Below are 20,601 nucleotides of genomic sequence, written 5' to 3'. Positions count from 1 at the left end.
ATGCTCTAACGGTCTGGAACAGACAATTGCGCCATAACCATCACAATATAAAAACACGTCACGGGGGTATTGCATTGGATGTGAACCTGCACAACAAGATATTCTAATGTTAAAATATTATTAGAACAGTTCGAAAGTGAAAAACAGAGAGAAAATGTAATAAAGCCATCCAACCACACACTATTTTGCGGTTTTTAAATTACATTTTTAAAATATGCAAATTTTCTAGTAAACAGAATTGTGTCTTTAGTGCAGACACTGCAATCATGTGGTTAGAAGCCCATCTTTAAGTTACGTCATGTTAATTGATTGTGCGCATGGAAGGCGCTTCCTCCTTTCAATATTGAATCTATTTCCATATAAATAGGCCTATAACGATAATAACAGTTTATAATTAGCACCTCTGCGTCCATATCATTGGTAAAATAAATAATATACATCCTATCACCGATGGATTCGATGACTCTGACATGGTAATCGTTGTAATGTAATTATGGTTAAATTATTTAATGTACTCTTCTAATTATCTCACAACTAAGAACAATGTTTGAAACAGTTGCGTTTTTTGGTAATTATATGGCTTTTGGTAAATATCTTGATTTACAATTTACATCTGGGTCGAGTGTACTTTAGAGATGTATCATTACTGCCAAAAGCGATAACACAAGTGCACGACTAAATTTGAATCATTTACGGATGTTAAATCTGTGTAACTATTTACACAAGATTATGCCTGTGCTCGATTTAGATATGAAAAAATGGGTCGGGTTCCTCTCTTTCCATTAAAATTTCGTTAAAAATACAATGCAAAGGATGTTTAAGTTCAGACAAAGCAAAACATTTATGTCCAGAACCATAACCACTACCTTCTTTTTTAAATCATCGAATCACCTATTGTAATCGTGTTTACCTTAAAGATGTATTGTCCCCTTGAAAAATAATTTTTAAAATTTTTTATCTTGAATCTGCCATTTTAATGTCCCATAATAGCTATCCACTTTGACCAAAAATTGGATTAAAAAAAATGTATTTACCTGCAAAAACTGTAATTTAAAGGTTTTTTCTACGGAAGTGATTAACTTTATTCAAACTACGAAATAAGCTATTAAACTTCTGATTGAATTAATCTTCATTTTCATGTTTTTGGGGGGACTATACATCTTTAAAAAAACACAATTCTAAAAATAATATATAAACAAATATAATACGATTTCTGAACACGGTCGTCACCTTTTGCTTCTCGTCATAACTCAAGAATTAACTAAATATGTTTGTGTGCCGATAATGTGTCGTTTATGAATCACTCGCCTATCTAATTGACCGTTTCACCTATTTACAGGTATTTCTACTACTCCGTGAATTAAAAAATACGAGATGTACGTAAGTTCCGTCTAATTGAACGTCATTATTTTATAGTATACATAGTGAGTTAGTTAGTTGAAAACAAATCAGTGACTAGAAGAAAAAAAAGAATACCATCCCAATTACCAGTATATTTACTGACGATAATGCATAGTCAATTAAATTGTTTGTGACCATTCAATCCTAGATGCGATCACCCACATGTGTTATTAAATATCAAAGTCCTTATTAACAAATCAAACAGCACCAATAAAGATTTTACTTGTGACGTCATACAGCAAAATAGATTCAACCATATACATTGGCCAGTGGACTGGCCTTGTCGAGGTATAAATGAGATTGAGAAATTATCTGCCTATGTGAACACAATTTACAATTGAAAGAACTAAGGTGGGATACACAAGATATCGTATAGTGGATTTTGCATCAATTATTTTTCAGGTAAGAAGTTTCAAGCTATCGATTAAGAACACATTCATTCTGATATTGTAGGCTAATTCTCTCACTTCTGAATGTATATAAATTCGTAAGGTTTGATCTTTTTAATTTGATTAAACATGATTTCTTAATTTTGTATATATATTTTCAACTTTTTAAAACTGTACGTAGAATAACACATTTAGTAAACCTAATGCTATCTAACCTAATGCTATCTGTACTAATTCATACAACATCATACTAATGAGACAAATATTGGTTTTTTTATAAATAGATAGGCCTATATAGGAATATCATAATGTTCTCGAAACATTTATTAATATTTCTGATTTAAATTTTATGAATAAGTACTATTATTGCAGCGTAAAGCGTGGTTCTCACTAGCGACGCAACGCAAGGACGTAACGCAACGCAAGTGAATATACCAATCACAAGCGATGGCTTATTCGCTTGTGATTGCTAACTGTCTATAACTTCGCTTGTCATTGGTTAAAACGCTTGCGTTGCGTTTACGTCCTTGCGTTACGTTCTAGTGGGAACCAAGCTTAACAGAGTAACAAAGTAATTTAGTATAATGAATTGAATTTAGTAGCAAAATATGTAATATTATTGATTTGTTAGTTCGGTGCGGTGGAAAGAGAATTACGTCGTTGAAATCTATAATAGAAACTTAAAGCTGGGTTCCCATTAGGACGCAACGCAAGGAAGTAAGCACAACGCAAAAGAATTGATGATAACCGACAGTTCGGATAATCCATCACAGGCGTTGCGCTTTCGTCATTGCGTTGCGTCCAAGTGAAAACCAAGCTTAATTCATTCAAACGCATTCGATTGGAACCAAACTAAGTGCAGTGTAAAGAAACAAGAACTGATTGTTAGAAACATGTATTTGGTCTATAGCTTTACTGTAAAAAACACACTTAAATAATTCATCCCTGAAAGAATGACCGTATTGAAACAAATAAAAATCTAGCCAAACACATTTTAATTAAATTGGTAACATTATCTAGACTTCTAGTTTAGATTGTTGAAACAATTTATTAAGAGTAGGCCCTAAACTAAAATTTGAACGACTTTGTTCCAACATATCTATTCTATTGAGTATAGGCTAATGTAGAAATACTTAGGATCACTTCCTTAAGGATCAAGATTTTCTGGGAATAGCAGTAATGATAATACAACAAATGTGGCTGACCGCCATATACCGTAACAAACTAGTAAATGGATACGTTTTCATACAGTACGTTAAATACATGTTTAAACTCACTTGGGTACGGTTTACATACAATTTGTTTTGTAAGTGTTATGATTCCTAGTTGATTTACTGAAGTATTGTTGTACAAGTTCACTATTGGTCGCATTGCATCTCAAAATGACGGGTTAGGGGAAGCGTCACATCGATAGTTAAAGCGTCACAAGGCATGGGGAGAGCGTCAACATGACTATAGGAAAGCGTCACATGGCATGGGAGAGCGTCATAAGACTTTTGGGGAGCGTCACAAGACCATTGGAGAGCGTCACAATGCCAGGGAGAGCGACACTAGACTAGGAAGAGCGTCAATAGGCTAGGGAGAGCGTCATGGCATCAAATTATTGTTCAGATAATTCGAATATAACTTGTAAATAATGCATCAAAGTTGGTTTGCTAGGCCTAACACAGGTACGGTACGGTACAATGCTTCTCCTAATTCATTCGTCTAACGGTTGCGATCTAAAATATCATTTAAATAACTTGCACAGAAATTCACTTGATATCGTTATGTTATGCCTCAAGTAAGTGTGTAAGTCTACGTCAACCGCTGCTGTTGTAACTCGATCTTCAACATTTCACGTACACATTAACCATCCGTATACTTTAACATATTTGTAATGTTAGGCTAAATTTAAGATTAAATTTGAAATCAATTTGCAACGAAGATGAAATTATGTTTGCAATATGACGCACTTTCTTTGATGTTTTCTAAATTATGTTTATGATATTATCTCATAGAAATTAATATGACTATGACTATACCGAACTAGCATGTAAACTGTGTTTTACTTTATAGTTTAATGGTCTTTGTGAGTTTACATATAATTTCTTGTGTTTCACCTAAGCATTATTATATTCATAATATTAATACCCTTAGGAATATTACAGACTAATTTTCTTTTTTTCTATAAAACAAATTGGTTATTTGATATGTAGTGTAATAAGTTTAAATAGAAAGAAAACAGATTACCTAGAAAATCAATACACTAATTCACATCCCTTAAGCGAACACAGTTGTTCATGACTATCAACAATGACGTTTTGTCCCGAAGATGAACTTTAATATTACATGGGCTATAGCTTGGTATTATTTTTATGCAATGGATACATAGTAACATCACTCAAAGGCTAACCTAATCAAATCTAATATTTATCTTATAATTTCTATCTAATCTTGATTTATTTTCAAATTGTGTAGATCAAATGGAAACAGAGATAACGTAAGACGTGATGATTTCTATACTCATATATTACTAAGCTAAAGACAATGTTTACAGGGCTGGTGCCGAGCGTCAGCAGGCTAGTACCGAGCGTCAGCAGGCTAGTACCGAGCGTTAGCAGGCTAGTACCGAGCGTCAGGGTAGTGCATCGTATAGGGTGCCGTATGTGGTGTCGTATATGACGCCATGGGGCTAGGAGAGCGTCATGGGGCTAGGGAGAGCGTCATAGGGCAAGGGAGAGCGTCATAGGGCAAGGGAGAGCGTCATAAGGCTAGGGAGAGCGACATAATGGCGAGGAAGAGCGTCATATAGGGCTATGAAGAGCTTCATAGGGCTAGGAAGAGCATCATATAAGGCTAGGAAGAGCGTCGTATAGGGCTATGAAGAGCGTCATATAGGGCTAGGAAGAGCGTCATGTTTTCATTTCATTTTTTTTTTCATTTTATTCCACATTTATTTAGTCATCAATTAAAGTAGGGCTAGAAAGAGCGTAATAGAGCTGGAAAAGCGTCATAGGCTTAGCAGTGTCACAAGTGTGTTACTGCAGATCATTCTGTATATGGATTTTGTAAGAAATGGTTTTTCGTCGTGTCGATATAAGAAGACAACTTCGGTTTCTTTTACATTATTTAGGACAAAATAAATTAATTAATTTGTCTTCTAAATTGTCTATGAATTAAAAACAACAATATATTGGCATATTTCATATATACCGGAAGGCAATTTACTATATTTTGAATTCGTTTAGTATAGTTTTGTTTGATTTTTCTTTCCAATTCCGTAAGAAGGTCAAATTGTCTAGATTATTTGGCTAATCAGTCAGCGATACATCCTTCTCCGTAGTGTAACCTTTCCGTTGGGTTAATTACTGTTCTTTCAAACCGATTGTCGTTTATGAATTAAACAATTTTTCGCCTTAAAGATCTCTTTATTTATACAAAGATACATTGGCACAGGAAGAACACTATGTGTGTTTAATCACTACGGGTCAACAACACCATACATATATAAATCCTTTATCTTAGGTGGCTGGTAACACTCGTTGTAATATTCGAGGTACACGCGAGGACCAATTAGGCTTGGCAACGTCAAATTGTGTGGCTTTGAAAAAAACAATTTATACTATATGTATTTGCATATTTATGTATAGGCTTACTGTAAGCATTTATTCAGTAAATGTGTACTCATAATCAACCATTATAACCATCATAAATTAACTCATTTTCAATCTTATTAAAAACACTGCCTTTTAAGCAGTTAAGACCTTATTGATGTATTCCCATTGTATTTTCAGTTAGGTTTTCAATTGTTTGGTTTTACGGTTTCGTAAATGATATGACCAACCACAAGCGATAGATTTTTCGAACTGTCACTTTTCCTTGGTCTTTGCTCTAAGGCAGTCTCAGTAATATAAACAAATCTTACACCGTTCCGTGTTTAGTGCACGGACCCCTAACCCATATTTCGAATTCTAGTATCAAATCTTTAAATATAATTTCAACTATCCTTATTTCTTTTACCATAATAGATTCATGATAGAATCCATCAAAACCCGAGAGCAGACACAAATAGTTCCTTCATTATACCATAATGTAATATTTATTGGCATATTTTAGACTAAAATCGTCGCACTAACGTCACATTTTGATACACTGTACCGCTGACGTACTCATTCACTTGGTCGTATTCAACTCAAGCCCCCGTGCCCTGTCTGGTAATCTTTTTGCCAATAAATCTGTCGGCACATGGACAATCCAACGAAGCTGACTTTCAAATGTTACAATCATTTCGACAGTATTCTCTTAAGATTATCCTACAGTATTAGTGAGTAAAGTGTTGCTTATAAATCTTGTAAGACGAATACACAAGAGGGATTCAAGAATAAACACTCTTGTAGTTGCTGCAGCATGTGTGCCAACAAAAGAGAGAAATTTTTTTTTTTTTGTGACATAATATAAAATATTTTTGTAATTTATTATCTATAGGCCGTTTTTCCCTATGGGAATTCATTCTCGAGAATCGAATGTTTCCGCGCTACCCTTAAGGCCAATTTACACAGGCGAGCGGTACGTGGGACACGCTACGCGGTTTTTTCCGATAACCGCTACTGTTTGTCTGTGTAAATTGGCCTTTAAGGTCATTTACACGAATAGGTACGATTTTTATTTCGATCGAATGTGTATATTCGCTAGCATGACTGCTAATAAACGCGTCATTTCATGAGCTATGATTGGCTGCGCAATGTTTCGCCTTGCAAAAAATACAATCTATAATGTTGAAGCAAAAAACTCATGGAACTAGAATTCGTAAAATCAGGAATTTGGAAGATGAAAATGCGAATACGCATGCGCATAAGCTGAAACTTGAAAACAGGATTTACGAAATAAATACTTATACTCGACAGTAGTCAGTGTTTATTTATATATTTAGTTTACGTAAATATTGGAAAGAGAAACCATGATTAATTAATTATGATCCTTTAATCTACTTTAACGTTATAGTGTTTTTTGTCTTCTGATTAAATTAAGGCATGAAGCCACAAGATGAAAATATTACGTAAAATGTTATTGTAATCAAAATTAAGAGAATATTGTTGTATAAAAGTTAGTTGTTCGAACCCTGGTTAGTAATGAGTGCATATACTTTGGTTTGGGTGAACTTTCTGGCATGAACTTTGAACTTTGACGTTCCCTTTTTTTATTCTCCTTTCCGTTTGATTTCATCGTGCTTTTTGTTGTTTTTTGTTTGTTAGTTTTTTTTAGCTTTAACATTTAAAACCATTAACTTGATGCATTTTCTGTTACTTTGTAATGTTTCACTTCAAATATAAGATTATTTACAAAGCTAAACAAGACCGTTCTTTTCTAAATAGTTGTTGTTGTTGTTTTCTCATAGATAGACTAAGACACGTTAACAATTTTAATTTAGGTGACTAAACAAACATTAAATCAATTTGTCCGAATACTGTACTATTTTCAAAAGATATTTTTATGAATAGGCCATATTTGTAATAAAAATGTCTTTGGTGAAATCTTGCTTGCTAGAAGTGGAAGCGCGGATACTAACCTATACATAAATTCCCAATATGTTTCAACTATTACAGTAATAATAAGACCATTTGCATGCAATATGCACTATTTAAAGGTAATTTAACAAGTTAATAGCACTGCCTTAAAATGACACTAAACAGTTCACAATCCTATCAAACAGTTACTTTAACATAAAACATTTATAATTACAAAAATAAATTCAAGTTCAGATTTTCTCTTAATGTTTGGTATTACACGTAAAAGTAATGCTATTAAATAAGAATATCACTTTTAGTTAGTATGCTCAACCATTCTAAAAAATTGTGTGTGGGCATGTTACATTTGCCTGTGGTTGTTAGTGGATGGTGGTGGGTGTGCATCAACGAGTAGGGATATAATATCCAAACATTTAAACAATTTAAAAAACAATAGAAACAATAAACGTTTACTTTAGAGAACAATAGAAGAAGAAAGTTCTGTATATTCGGTGAATGGGGAAAATATTTCCATTCGTTGAAAGCCTGAGATTTTTAACTAGGCTTCACGTCATTAATGGGAGAGTCAATCTTTGAACTCATGAAGTATTCTCCCAAACATTCATTATTTGTACATTATACCTGTGGGGAAAGTTTATGACCCACGACAGGATATTGGCATCACGCAAACAAACATACAGCCTAATGAATGCAACAACTCATCAATACTTGTTCAAACCCATAAGAAACGAATGAATTGAGACTGTTTATTTCAGTATTTTTATGGAATCTTAGTGCATCTGAATTATGCTACTGTTAAAGATGTAGCTGAAAAAAAATAATGTTTTAAATTGTGCTTGTTGAATATGCCATTTAATGTCACATATTAGTTTTATCCACTTTGAAAAAAAATTGAATCGAAAACAATTTAATTTAAAGCAAAACAAAATAGTCAAATTAGCTGTCATCCAATGGGTTTTTGGTTGAATTTGATCGTTTTACAAGTGAAACCAATTTAATTTAAATATTATGAAGAGAAACAAGTCATTTATGATAATTTGTTCGGATTATTATACGAAGGTTAGCTCTTCCTCCTATTGTTGTATAAGTAAAAACTAATCATTTCTTTGCGAAATTACATTCGACCTCTAGAGATTATTGGCTTAAGTGTAGGTATAAGTTACAGTTCCTATTTATATTTTCAATTAAAAATTAATCTTTCCGTAAAAATTTAAAATATGTTTTTGAATTCTAGAAACATTTCTGTTTTGGCATTTTACTTCTGTTTGTTTCGTTTGCTTTATTATTTTGTGGTAAAAGTTCAGTGTAGTCCTAATTCCTATTTTCTATAATATTCTTTTCGTCAGCAATTGCAAATCGAATTTTGATAAATATATTCATTTACTTGTCTCTAAAAACAATATAGGACTGTATCTATATATTTTAAATATTTCTACATAATTAATATTGTAAAGTTGTGTAGAAAAAAAAATCAAAAGTTACAAATAACTGTCATCTTGTTAAAGGTAAAGGTTAACTTAGCTTATAACTGGAAAATGATGAAATTAGGATATTGTTATTGATATTTTTAGTGTTTAAATAGCCTCTCTAAACTACAAACCGGTTCCTATTATAAAAAAACATAAATAATTCGTTTTTTATTAGAAATATAAAATACTCAACAGTGAACATTACCTGTTTCGAAATATTTGCCAACTTAAAATTTGTCGGAAATCTAAACAATGTCTACACTATCAAACTAGTTTGACAAAAAAAGTGTGATGTGCCCAAAATTGTTAGTGATATGTCCAAATTTTGTAGTGATATGACATCATCATGTCCATATATGGAAGTTTGATAGTGAAACATTTTTAATGGTATTCAATGTTTCAGAAAGTTAAATTCATACATTATTAATGTTTACAGTTCCGGACCATTCATCTTAAAGTCATTCGCCAATTTGTGATAAATTATTACTACTAATCTAAGTGATTTACGTTTAATCCCTCTAATCTACGGATATCCAAGATTCAGCATGGCTTCATTTACTCTAGAACAAACGTGATAAATCATGCTATAATTTTATTATGATGAGTCGTAATTAATCGGGATGAACAGACACAATAAGATCACAATGATCTGTATGATCTAACAAAAGTGGTATGAGGTTTTTATCAGATTTCACATCAGTTTTTTCACGAAGGTTCCGAGTCCTTAGCATAATTGTAGAAGCAATCTTAAAGCGCATTATTTGTTAAGATGATGCTTATTTCCCGGGGGAAGTGGTTAGATTGCTGAATAAGATTCTGTACGCAAGCGTGGCAACAAAAAGCGTTGCATCAGCGATGCTTTAACTCTCAGATTATGATGTAATCTTACTATCGATGCCAAATCTTGACCTAATATGAAAACTGTATAGACTTGATTAAGATAAACTTAGGTGATACAATAATTAATAGTATCTACATCATGTAGGTCGGCCATCGCACCCGTCACTTCGACGCTTTCTAATTTATGATATAGTGTCTATGTTTCTCTAAGGGATGATTCTAAGATGACGTAACGCGTCACTCTTGTTAAATCAGCAGAGTTGTCAATGAATACTAAATACCATTTCAATGACTTGAATAAACTGAGATACACAGAGAGAATCACGCACAAACCGTTTGTGATTGATCACTGAACTTTATAATAGAGACATTTGAAAAAACATACACTGCACTACAATATTAAAATTCTGAATTTTATTAATCAGAGAGACCTATAACAATAACATGCCTTGTGTGGGATTATTGTTTACCTAATACGAAATAGTTATGAACGTACTAACCAAATCTAGGACGTAAACATAATTACGTCTTGATTTAATTCAGTTTGCGATGCCTAATAATGAAATGTATATTGATTGCATTGGGGAAAATTACATAGGTCATCAACACCAAATAAAAAATACTCTTTGATTTACTTTGGTTTATTTTTGTATATTTATCTTCTACCATACACAGGAAAAAAATTAAATAATACTACTATTACTAAAATACTGTATATATACACCATATAATAGGTTTACTAACAACCGATCTATATAAAACAATGTTTATAAGATTATTGTAATTACCATTTTCCAATAGAGAAATTTTAACGATAACTTACCAAAACATAGTTCCAACCCATTTTTAAAAAAATCGTAATAGCTCGTTCTCTTTGTCTTTTAGTTTCTTCTTCAGGATAAATAATTAAAAAAAATATTAATTGAGATTGAGCTCAGAAGTAGAAGTTTTTAGTACGTGGAATTCATGGCAATATAAACCTACCACAATGTAATGTTAAATTTCTATCTTCAACGTGGAGTGTATAACATGCTAGCCATTTAAAGTGCATAACCGCGTTATACGATCTTATTTGTTAAAATACATTTTACTATATTTACTACTGTATATTAAATATTGCATTGACTGGTAACTAAAAAGGAATATATAAGTTAAAGATGCTCTCCAGGTGGAATGATATCCTGAGATGAGTAGTAGTAATTAGTACAGTCTTGTTTATTTTAATTTATTTATGTAATTTACTTTCTATGGACCGGAAGATTCCGAAATAATAAATTGAATTACATTGAGAGGGAAACACGTTGTACACGGCAGTTTGCCAGTAATTTTTCATTTTATTACTAATCCAGTCTATAAACTGTTAATTAATTTTTATTCACGAGCTCGTAAGAATTAATCTTTATGCTAACAATATTTTATTAAATTAAAAATTCACGGTAATCTTTCAATGTGAGTTATCATTTTCATTACATACGGTACGCCTTAATATTCTTAAGCTGTACTTTTTTAATGTTATTATTATTTTTATTTATTCATAAAATTGAAATTTCTAAGCCTTGAAAAAAGATGATTAAATCATAATAATGATCATTGTTATTATCTTGAACACGCTCCAAAAATACTCAAGAAATTTGTCCAATAGTTAAGGCACAGATTTATCATAAATTTAACATTTGTCATATAAGTCCTTATATTATATATATTGTCCTTGTGTAATTAGTTTATATCTTATCATGCTTTAAAAACCTCCGAAACCGTGGTAGGAAATTTGCATGTTCGAGGCGCCGTTTGGAAGAAATACAGCCATTGTGTAGACACTTTGCATAAATTCCGTATTTTGATTTTTATCTTGGAATAAATGTGAGGATAGAATTTTATCTCAAGAAATCATGTGAAAATACTTATTTCAAAGTAAACATCATGTGAATATAATATAATAATTTCTCCTCAAACTACAGAATTTCTACCAAGTAAAAAATTGTGTTTACACAATGGCTGTTTTGTAACATAATTTATACAAAAATATAACACAGTGGCGCCCCGTACAATGGGCGTTCTTATACAATTCCTACGGTATCGGATTCAATGCAACGGTGCTTACATGAACGACTTAATAGTTTGCTGCACTGTAGATTATATATGTCATGCTATTCTGTAACTTGCCAACAGTATACAGTACACATCCGTGCTGCCGGGCAAGAGATTTAAATCAAAAGTAAAATGCAGTTTAAAGTGCGTCTTACTATTTGGTATAAAAAATCATCAGTAATAGCTAGTACCTGTTATTTATTTTTTTCGTTCACGATCTTAATCAGCATGCAAGTATAGCTGTCATTTAAAAGTGGACGGCCGTTATCTACATCTAAAGTGATTTTAACCAATTCGCATTCACCGCCTTAAAGCTCTGCCTACACTAACATTTTAATTCGTTCATAATCCTACGATCTACTGTAGCTACGTAACATGCATGGCGGTAACATATTTGTTATACCTTCAGTGCTACAAGACTCCAACTAATATATTAAAATTGATGGTAACGGTCTTCCAAAAGAGATTCGATTATCTTATTTTACGCATTAATGATTTTTGTTTTGTTGATAGTAGTTTATATTAATATCTCGGATTAAATGCTAAAATAATGTTGTCTTAAGATATTCAGTACAAACCAAATAATCCTCTGTTTATGATGTTTGGTTAACTTGGGGGTCATTTGCAGAATAGTATAGTCATGACTAATCATTATTATTCTAAATCTTCATTATAATCTAAGTGTGTTTATCCTCACCATGTCCGCATAATCATCGTGTTAAAGCAATTTTTTTAAATATACGTTGAGTTTGACTAAACTTATCAGAATCAGTCACATTTAACATGGGCAGCAGCAACAATACACGTTTTCTTACTGAATTTGGGGTCCCTATTTAGAACTATATTTTTGGATGAATAACATCTATGCACGTATAAAAAATGTCCCTTATCGTAAGGTTGTACACCATTTTGCTACTTTATTGTAATCTTTCCTAGACTATTCGAAAACATTCTGGAAGATTTTGCACTTTGGTACGCCAACTTTCAAAGCCCAAATTACTGATCACCTGATTTCATCATACAAATTTTTCTATGTATTTTTCTAAGTTTTTTGTTATAATCTCGGTTTTATTGTATCGTCCTAGTTGACAGGGGCTGGTCAAGCACATCACAAGATGACAGTTTTATTACTTTTGCTTTTCCGCCACTGCCCTGTTTACTTATATGTGTTTTTTTTGTTATTTAGAAAGATTGAAAATAAAATACTAATTTGTAAAAATATGTCATTTTAATTTCATTTGATTTTAAATTAAACAATTTATTTTCTTTTGAATATCTAGTTTGTATATTATTTGTATTGTTTTATCATTTTAACTAATATGCTAACTTTGTTATAAATAATTACTTTGTTAATGTTGGAGCAAGAACAGTTCAATCTGTTCAGGCCTACGCCTATAGCTTGCTGCTGGCAAGATTGTACTTGATATGCCAAATAAATATCATTATTTTTATTAAATGCATGAACACTGTAATTACTAAAATATATTATTATATTGCACGATTACGCACAGACAGGTATAATTATTCACGCCCACAATACATTTCCGTAAAGAGATCATACTTTAACCACATCACTGACTATATTCCTAGTTAGTTATTGTGTTGAACGAACAACATATATTAATACATTTATGATTTGATAACAAACTTTTTAAATACCAGATTATTAAGCATCCGATCGAAATCTATATTGAGAATTCGTGGGATGTAATACCTACATTGACTTCAATTTTAGATTGTAATTGTGTTATCTTCGTCATGTGAACAAGAAACTAACTTATTGACAAATGATAAGTAAAGCCTTTTGTGAGTTCAAAAATTCAGTTATAATAAATCAGCAGGTAAAAAGTGTGTTATGTTAACAAACATGCGCACAACAGTTATTAGGACATTAAATCCCGCAAAGAAAACACTGACGGTTCCGTTAAAATACGGGCAAAGTTGAAGTAGTTATCAATTAAAAACATACAAATTAAACCCTGAGCTTTAGCGAAAGAATTCTGAAGATTTCAAATGCTATCTGCCGTTAACAATGTGTGACAACGTACGCCGGTTATCTAAATTATCAAATTGAGACATTAAACAAAATGGAAGCATTACTGCGCGATTTAGGTGCGTCTTTTCGATCGCTAATTCGTTTGACGTTGTACTCTAAAGCTTTTTGTTTTTGCGGTCAGTTAGAAGTCAGAAATCAAGTAAGCAGTTTTGCCATTCTTTAAAGAGCGCCACTAATCATTCCTACGACTACAATGTAGGAACCTTCGGCACTGACAAAATCCGCAAACGCATCGATAATGGTGACTGGATAATACAAATCTAGAGTACATTACAGCAACCTCTGCCTGCGTTCAACCGCAATTTCTCATTTTAGAAATAAGTCGTCGAAAGCCGCAATATGAATAAATATACGGTTTAGGTAATTTGATTTTCATGCACTTGTATTTAATACAATTTGTATTTACTCTTTAACGATTATCGGAATAGAAATTATTTAGGCCTATTTTGTCAGAAGAAGCATTTAATCATTACATATCACAACGTGTTGGTTTATGTCTTTAATTATGGAACCTTACCTGTACGTGACTTGCATCACATTTTTCTTTATAAGATTGTGTCGAGACCGGTTTCCGAGCACGTTTCAGTTATTTTAAGAATCGGTTCCGAGATGAATTTGTTAATTCATCGTGATTTTAAACGAGGCAGAATAGAGAGATTCCGACTTTTTCTTAAATGATCTCTTTAACAAGATTTGTTTGTGTTTAGTCAGCAGCACGGTTACCATGGGTTTCATTTTGTAAATATTAAACACTGATTGAATATCTCCGGTTTAAGAATAACCAAATTGCATGGATGCATTAAAATAGCCTGATCCTGGTATAGGTAAAATAATGTGCGTCATGCATGAGGACGTTTAGAAGGTGATCGAATTGGCAAGAGAAGCACAAGAACTAGGGGAAAGGAGCATGTGCCAATCAGCAACTGTATCCAGTCTTAGTTACATAAGTTAACTAAAGTAACTCATTTAGTAAACTAATCCTAATACATTTCATACGAGCAATTCATCGAAGTGTATGGACATATATTAACATTATCAAATGTATGATGTATTTGTGAATGTTTTGTTGGTTTTTTACTATATTTCTGTCAAGGAAAACAATTTTGATTTAACATATCAGACACCCATTAGAGCAATTTGAAGTTGTTTTAATTTTATATTGTATTCTATTAAAACAAACGATTATAACTGTCGATAAAAAGAAGTATTTCCTTTTTAATAATTTCATCGCATTTTATAACGTAATTTACTGTTAGTGTCCACAGCATGTGACTTCACAAGTCGAATGCATTTAAAATAAATAACATAAAAACGTACAACATACAAACTTTTAGATCAACATACAAACTTTTAGATCGACACCCAAATCAACATTCTTCTTTAATAACATTGTTTTCTGTATTCACGTCTTATCTTTTACAATATTCGCTTAGTAGATTTTCAATCAATATAATATCACATCCGAAATGCCAAGGAAATCTTGTTATTTGTGCCTCAGGCAATGTAAGGATTATAATCCATTATAATATGTTAATTATTTTTGTTATATAATGTTATATTCTGTTAATTATTTTGGGATGTGGGAGGAGGGGGGGGGGGGGGTGGATATGAAGCGGGGTGATGTATAAAAAACTTATACCAAAATAACACGCCACCATTTCAAACATTTCATTTCCCTGTGCTACAGTATGCCTTTAATGAGGTTTAAAGATGAATTTTGATATATAGTTTTTTCATCATTTTATGTGACAACTTATTCGAATTTTCTTCAAAAAAAATAATATTTCTAATGAGTGATGGATTGTTCATTAGTATTATCAATGGCCGTCCCTGTGGCAATGCGTTGTCAACTACGTCAGATTTAATTATTATTTTTAATGTATTGATTCACAATGCGAGTTTGTGTCGAAGTAACCAGCGGGTTAATTATAGTAATGAAACAATATATGAAGAAATCTGTCAAATTTACCTCTTATCTGTATCAATCTTTTATCAATCGTTGTACACATTTTGATTATCTTATTGTAAAAAAAAACCTATGATGATCAATTTGTACATCAATGATCGATTTAACTATCTATATCATACGGTATGAAAGATGATCGCGTGAATAGGTATAAACGACTATGTTTGACGCTTGGTTTAAATGGACCGTTGTTCTCTGGTACCGTTTAGGTCTCGTCTCTTCTTTTTTTTTTCTGTGGGGAGGGGGGGGGGGGTTATTGTGAGACAACTTTAAGAAGAAACAAGGCCATATAGATGGCTGCAGTCGCGTGCACATTAGTGTTTACCGACCGATCGACCAACCTACCAACTGACCGAAATTACTGAACATGTTTAAAAATGTTGAAATGTTTAAAAACATTTATATTTTTTTAATTTACACGTGCGTAGCCTGTCAATTTTGACGTGCTCGTATAACGTATTTTCGAGTTGAAAAGTAAGTCAAGAAAACAGAAATCGGGCAAAAAGAGTGCGCAATAACATTTAACGCGCAGTGCGCGCGCAAAAATCTGCGCACTCATGGCAATTTTGTAAACGTTTAAAATTGCCTGAAACGTACTCTTATTTCATCGAAAATAAATTTTGAAAATCTTAAGCGCGCGTACGCATGCGTTACATGCGCTACGGACGCAATTGTATTGCCATATGATGATTTATGGCCTGAAATTTATGAGTACCAAATTTTATTTAATTGTGATTCATGGTTGTGAAGATATGATTACAAACGTGATTTCGTTACATCGTGCGTAAACCGCGTAATTTTTTATTGCGCACCGTGAAAACATAACCACATCGATTCCTGGCCATAAGGAATATACTGTGAAAAATTGACTTAGCTATATTAAACTGATATCAAGATAAGGTCAGAAAACGATAAAACGCATAGTGATACCGGACCGACAGACAGACAGACCGACCGACCGACATAGTGAACTACAGAGTCGCGTCCACGCGACTAAAAACATATCACCTGAAATCAGAGACTACATATCAAAGACCCCGCATGCGCACAAACCCTGCTTGTTTTGATCCTTAAGGATCGTTAAGCAGTACCCGAAAGAAGAACTTCTAATGTTGATCTCTAAAATTTTTGATTATTTTTGATTGTTATATTATTGTTTGTAATGAAAAAAATGACCATTTTTAAAACAAAAATGTTTATTGAACTTGATCGGTATTCAGACGTGTGTATGTCTACTGCAACATGCCCTGATAAAAACATGTCATTCAGTCAAGTGTAGGCCTACCACATAAATACACTTTATTCTGCGATTGTATCAAATGTACCAGTAAATGCGATACGGTGTTAAACGTAAAGTGGACATTACGGTAGTAGATCATCGTTCAGTGAGCGTGTATGTCGTCAAATGCACCTTGTACCGAAAAAGACTTGTACATAATTTACGTGGTCGCGTCACGCGCAAACTACATACTACAACGTTTAATTTGTAACTGACAATGTCCAGTAAATATCGATTGTAATTCCAGCCGAGCAGTTGTAAATAAACTAATCAATAACATTTACAATGGATACTAAAAAGCAATTAAAAGAATTACTAACTTCTGTCATCTTTTTTGTAGGGATATACGGTCATCTTTTAAACATGAATACATCATGGATATCAAGTGTTTTAATATCATGCTTACTAATTTGTATTGTCCAATCAGCATCAGCCAGTAGGTATGTAAGGTACATCAGATATTATTGTCCTCACTTCAATAAGACATAAAAGATCAAATTATACGATCTAAATGCATAGCATGATACAATGCATTATTCAATTTGAATCGTAATATTATATGATTATGTTATATTATGGTATTACAAAATGATAATAAATATGTTATGCTATAAAATGCACAATGTGATATGTAACACAATCAGACCAATAATAATTATTGAAGCCAAATAAAAACAACTTAAAATGGCGCTGACGTCAATTCTTGTGTCATAATTTTATAGATACAGTAATTAATATGTTATATAAAAAGATATTGTTATACATAACACGTAAAAAATACCCATCGTGTGGCGTTGAATTGGCAAGATCGATTAAACACTTTAGTCCCTATATGGTTAATTACAACGCAAGTCATTTTACCAATCAGAAGCTGCAGTTTGGATGCGTGCCTTGTAAAATTACCTGCGCGTAAATTCATTGCGTTATTGGGTCGTATTGGGAGGAGCGAAAAAACAAGCTTTAATTTTCTTATAATTGCATTATTTAAGTGAATCTTCCCAGTTTGCTATGTGTTGCTCGCCGTAAAAATACGTTAACAGGAATTAGAGGACACCCCATAAGGCTTGGTTCCCACTAGGACGTAACGCAAGGACGTAAACGCATCACAAGCGTATTGACCAATGAAAAGCGACAGTTCGAATAAGTCATCGCTTGTGATTAGTCAACTAACTTACGTTCCGTTGCGTTACGTCCTTGTGTAGGGTCTCTAGTCATTTAAGTGGGGGAAATAAGCACTAGCGACGCAACGTAACGCAATCTACGCAACGTAAGCAAATGCCCTTTTAATAATTGTGTTTGCCCCCGCCTACGTGAAATCAAAACTGCGATGTTTGCAGCATTATTGCGTCGTTGGTTCCCACTTGTGATTACACAATACAACACTTTGCGTCGATGTGTTGCTGTGTTGTGTTCTAGTGGGAACCACGCTTTAGTGGAAACTTGTTTCTCCCCGAAGCTTAGTGTCTTCTTAAGGTATTAATTCTCTGTGTAATTCTACTACTTTCTCTTTTTTTTTTCAAATTTTGCTTATTTTCTGTAAAAGGGAAAGACGAGGTATCATCACATCAAACTTTTTACGGGACCTGGCTGATAGAATTGATATATATAATGAATGGGTAGAACTAAATGATCTCGATAACCATAACCAACTACAACAGTAAGTACGGTTTCTTTAGTATTATACGTTCAGTTGTAGTTCCTGTTAATTTCCAACCGTACACTATCATACTGATGATTCGAAGCTTGCCTCGTGGAAGTCTGTAGCTTTTAACAGTAGCGCCACTGTACTCCAAACGGTATATGACTGGTTGAGCCGCCGACAAACGTAATAGGCCTACCGCTCGAGTATCGTTCGACCACTCTGATTGCCTAGTTCAATATTGTTACCCTTAAAAAAGATCCCAAAAATACAAGGCCTAGAAAGAAGACATACATCATATATACACGCCAAACGTCCCAGATTAAACCATTTCACTGTGTCTAATCAAGATCTGAATAAAATAACATAACTTACAGAACGTTTGATGAATACATTTTATCTGCTGACTTGTGTTGATCTTGACGACTACTAAACGCGGAATCCTGGTGAGTGAGTGATGACTGGCGGCTAAAGATTACCACGCGGCAATATTTGAAATTTGGCCCAATTTACTTTTACAACATTGATAAAAACAAATGAGTTCACTCAAAGAAAAGCATTTTGCTAAAATTCTTAAACTGTAATATGCGAGTCCATCTCATTTGTCATGATACCATCGACACATTAGTTAAGGGGGACACTATGAACAAAAGACAATAAAATAAATATTATGTTTTAACATTACTCCACCACCACCCATAGAGGTTCCACTACTTTGTATTATTACTTACATTGCATACATTATTGTTACTACTATTATTATATTACAGAGAAAAACGTGGATGCGATGTGTTTGGTGGCTGTGCTCAACTTAAAGTTGGCCGAGAATTAGCTATCGACACATTGCAAAAAGGAAGCGGAGGAATGTTTGGTTCAAGTGGACCAGGTAGGAAAAGGCGTTCAACACAATCCAACGACGTTAATGTTTGAAACAATGTATGAAGACAATGATAAAGAAAAGACTATATCGTTTGATTTTAAACCTGTATGTGAAAGAAGAGAACAAGAAGCAACACATTACCAAAATCTTCAAAAGATATCTGAAAACATATCTTGCTTTTTGACTAAATGGGTATGGGTAACTACTCCATAAGATCGTACTACAGTTAGTACATATTTTAATTATATTCTTAAAGATGATCGGACAGCAAGTATACAGTTATGTTCAACCCAGAAAGGATGTGTTAGCGACAAGTTTTCTATTGTCCAAATTTAACGGTGGCATTGTACTAAATCATTTTTTGTCTTCTTTTAGGCTCATCCCATTTTCTTAAACTGCAATACGCTGTTTAAACATACAATATAAAAATTCATGATAACTTTTATAATTATTATGGTTATGGCCACTTAACTTTTGTAAAGCCTTATCTACCAAACAATACAATATAAACTCTTTGTTTCGTTTTAAATTGAATTTGAGTCCTAAATAAATTGACATAACTTCCCCCAAAAATAAGTACAGTAGTTCCCGAAAAACGCATAAAGAAATGTTGTGCATCGGCAAAATGTTATTATCCTCATAATCTTTATCAAGTGGTCTACAATACAATACAAAGGACCAACTGTACTGTGTTTGTACGACATTACATCTAGTTATCGTGTTAAGGGACCAGTGCATTATTAAAGTGTAATATATTTATATATTGTCCAATTGAATGAAAAAAAACAAGTGTACTTTTAAATTGTAAAAACAATATATATTAAGAAAAAAACGTTTAGTGTTTGGAAGTTTAAAATGATGGTGTTAATTATTTTTATTGTCGTGTTATAAGTATGGTAATAAATTCGCAAGCACAAATTTACAGTACTTAGTTTCCTTTTTATTTATACATACATAAGGATGTGATATGGTATTGTACTCTGTGTAATGCACATTTCTTCACCAAAGGCGCTCCGTTTTAATATGGACGCTTGTAATTTTAGGAATTGCAATGCGTAAAAATACATTAAAATCAAAAGGATTATGA

General features: G+C 32.8%; 1 protein-coding gene across 2 annotated transcripts; it reads left to right on the top strand.

The window, feature by feature from the left end:
• Positions 1 to 1,676: 1,676 nt before the first annotated feature.
• On the top strand, positions 1,677 to 20,436 carry LOC140054905 (uncharacterized). 2 transcript variants are annotated; one of them, XM_072100021.1, is made up of 4 exons: positions 1,677 to 1,803; positions 17,336 to 17,435; positions 18,539 to 18,652; positions 19,405 to 20,436. In XM_072100021.1, the coding sequence occupies exons 2-4, from the start codon at positions 17,359 to 17,361 to the stop codon at positions 19,562 to 19,564; spliced, it is 351 nt and encodes a 116-aa protein (XP_071956122.1). In that variant the 5' UTR covers positions 1,677 to 1,803; positions 17,336 to 17,358; the 3' UTR covers positions 19,565 to 20,436. The 2 variants fall into 2 exon arrangements, with proteins under 2 accessions (XP_071956122.1, XP_071956121.1); XM_072100020.1 differs by having other exon boundaries at positions 17,336 to 17,444.
• Positions 20,437 to 20,601: the final 165 nt, after the last annotated feature.

This window comes from Antedon mediterranea, chromosome 7, assembly GCF_964355755.1.
Source record: "Antedon mediterranea chromosome 7, ecAntMedi1.1, whole genome shotgun sequence".
In the NCBI taxonomy this organism is placed as follows: domain Eukaryota; kingdom Metazoa; phylum Echinodermata; class Crinoidea; order Comatulida; family Antedonidae; genus Antedon; species Antedon mediterranea.
This window is presented reverse-complemented; position numbering and strand designations above follow the sequence as displayed.

Excerpts from the sequence above, each read along its gene's own strand:
- LOC140054905 (XM_072100020.1), top strand. The coding sequence starts at position 17,359 with ATGAATACATCATGGATATCAAGTGTTTTAATATCATGCTTACTAATT. Across the intron at positions 17,445-18,538 it reads TCAGCCAGTAGGTATGTAAG|GGAAAGACGAGGTATCATCA; the intron begins GTACATCAGATA and ends TTTCTGTAAAAG. Across the intron at positions 18,653-19,404 it reads AACCATAACCAACTACAACA|AGAAAAACGTGGATGCGATG; the intron begins GTAAGTACGGTT and ends ATTATATTACAG.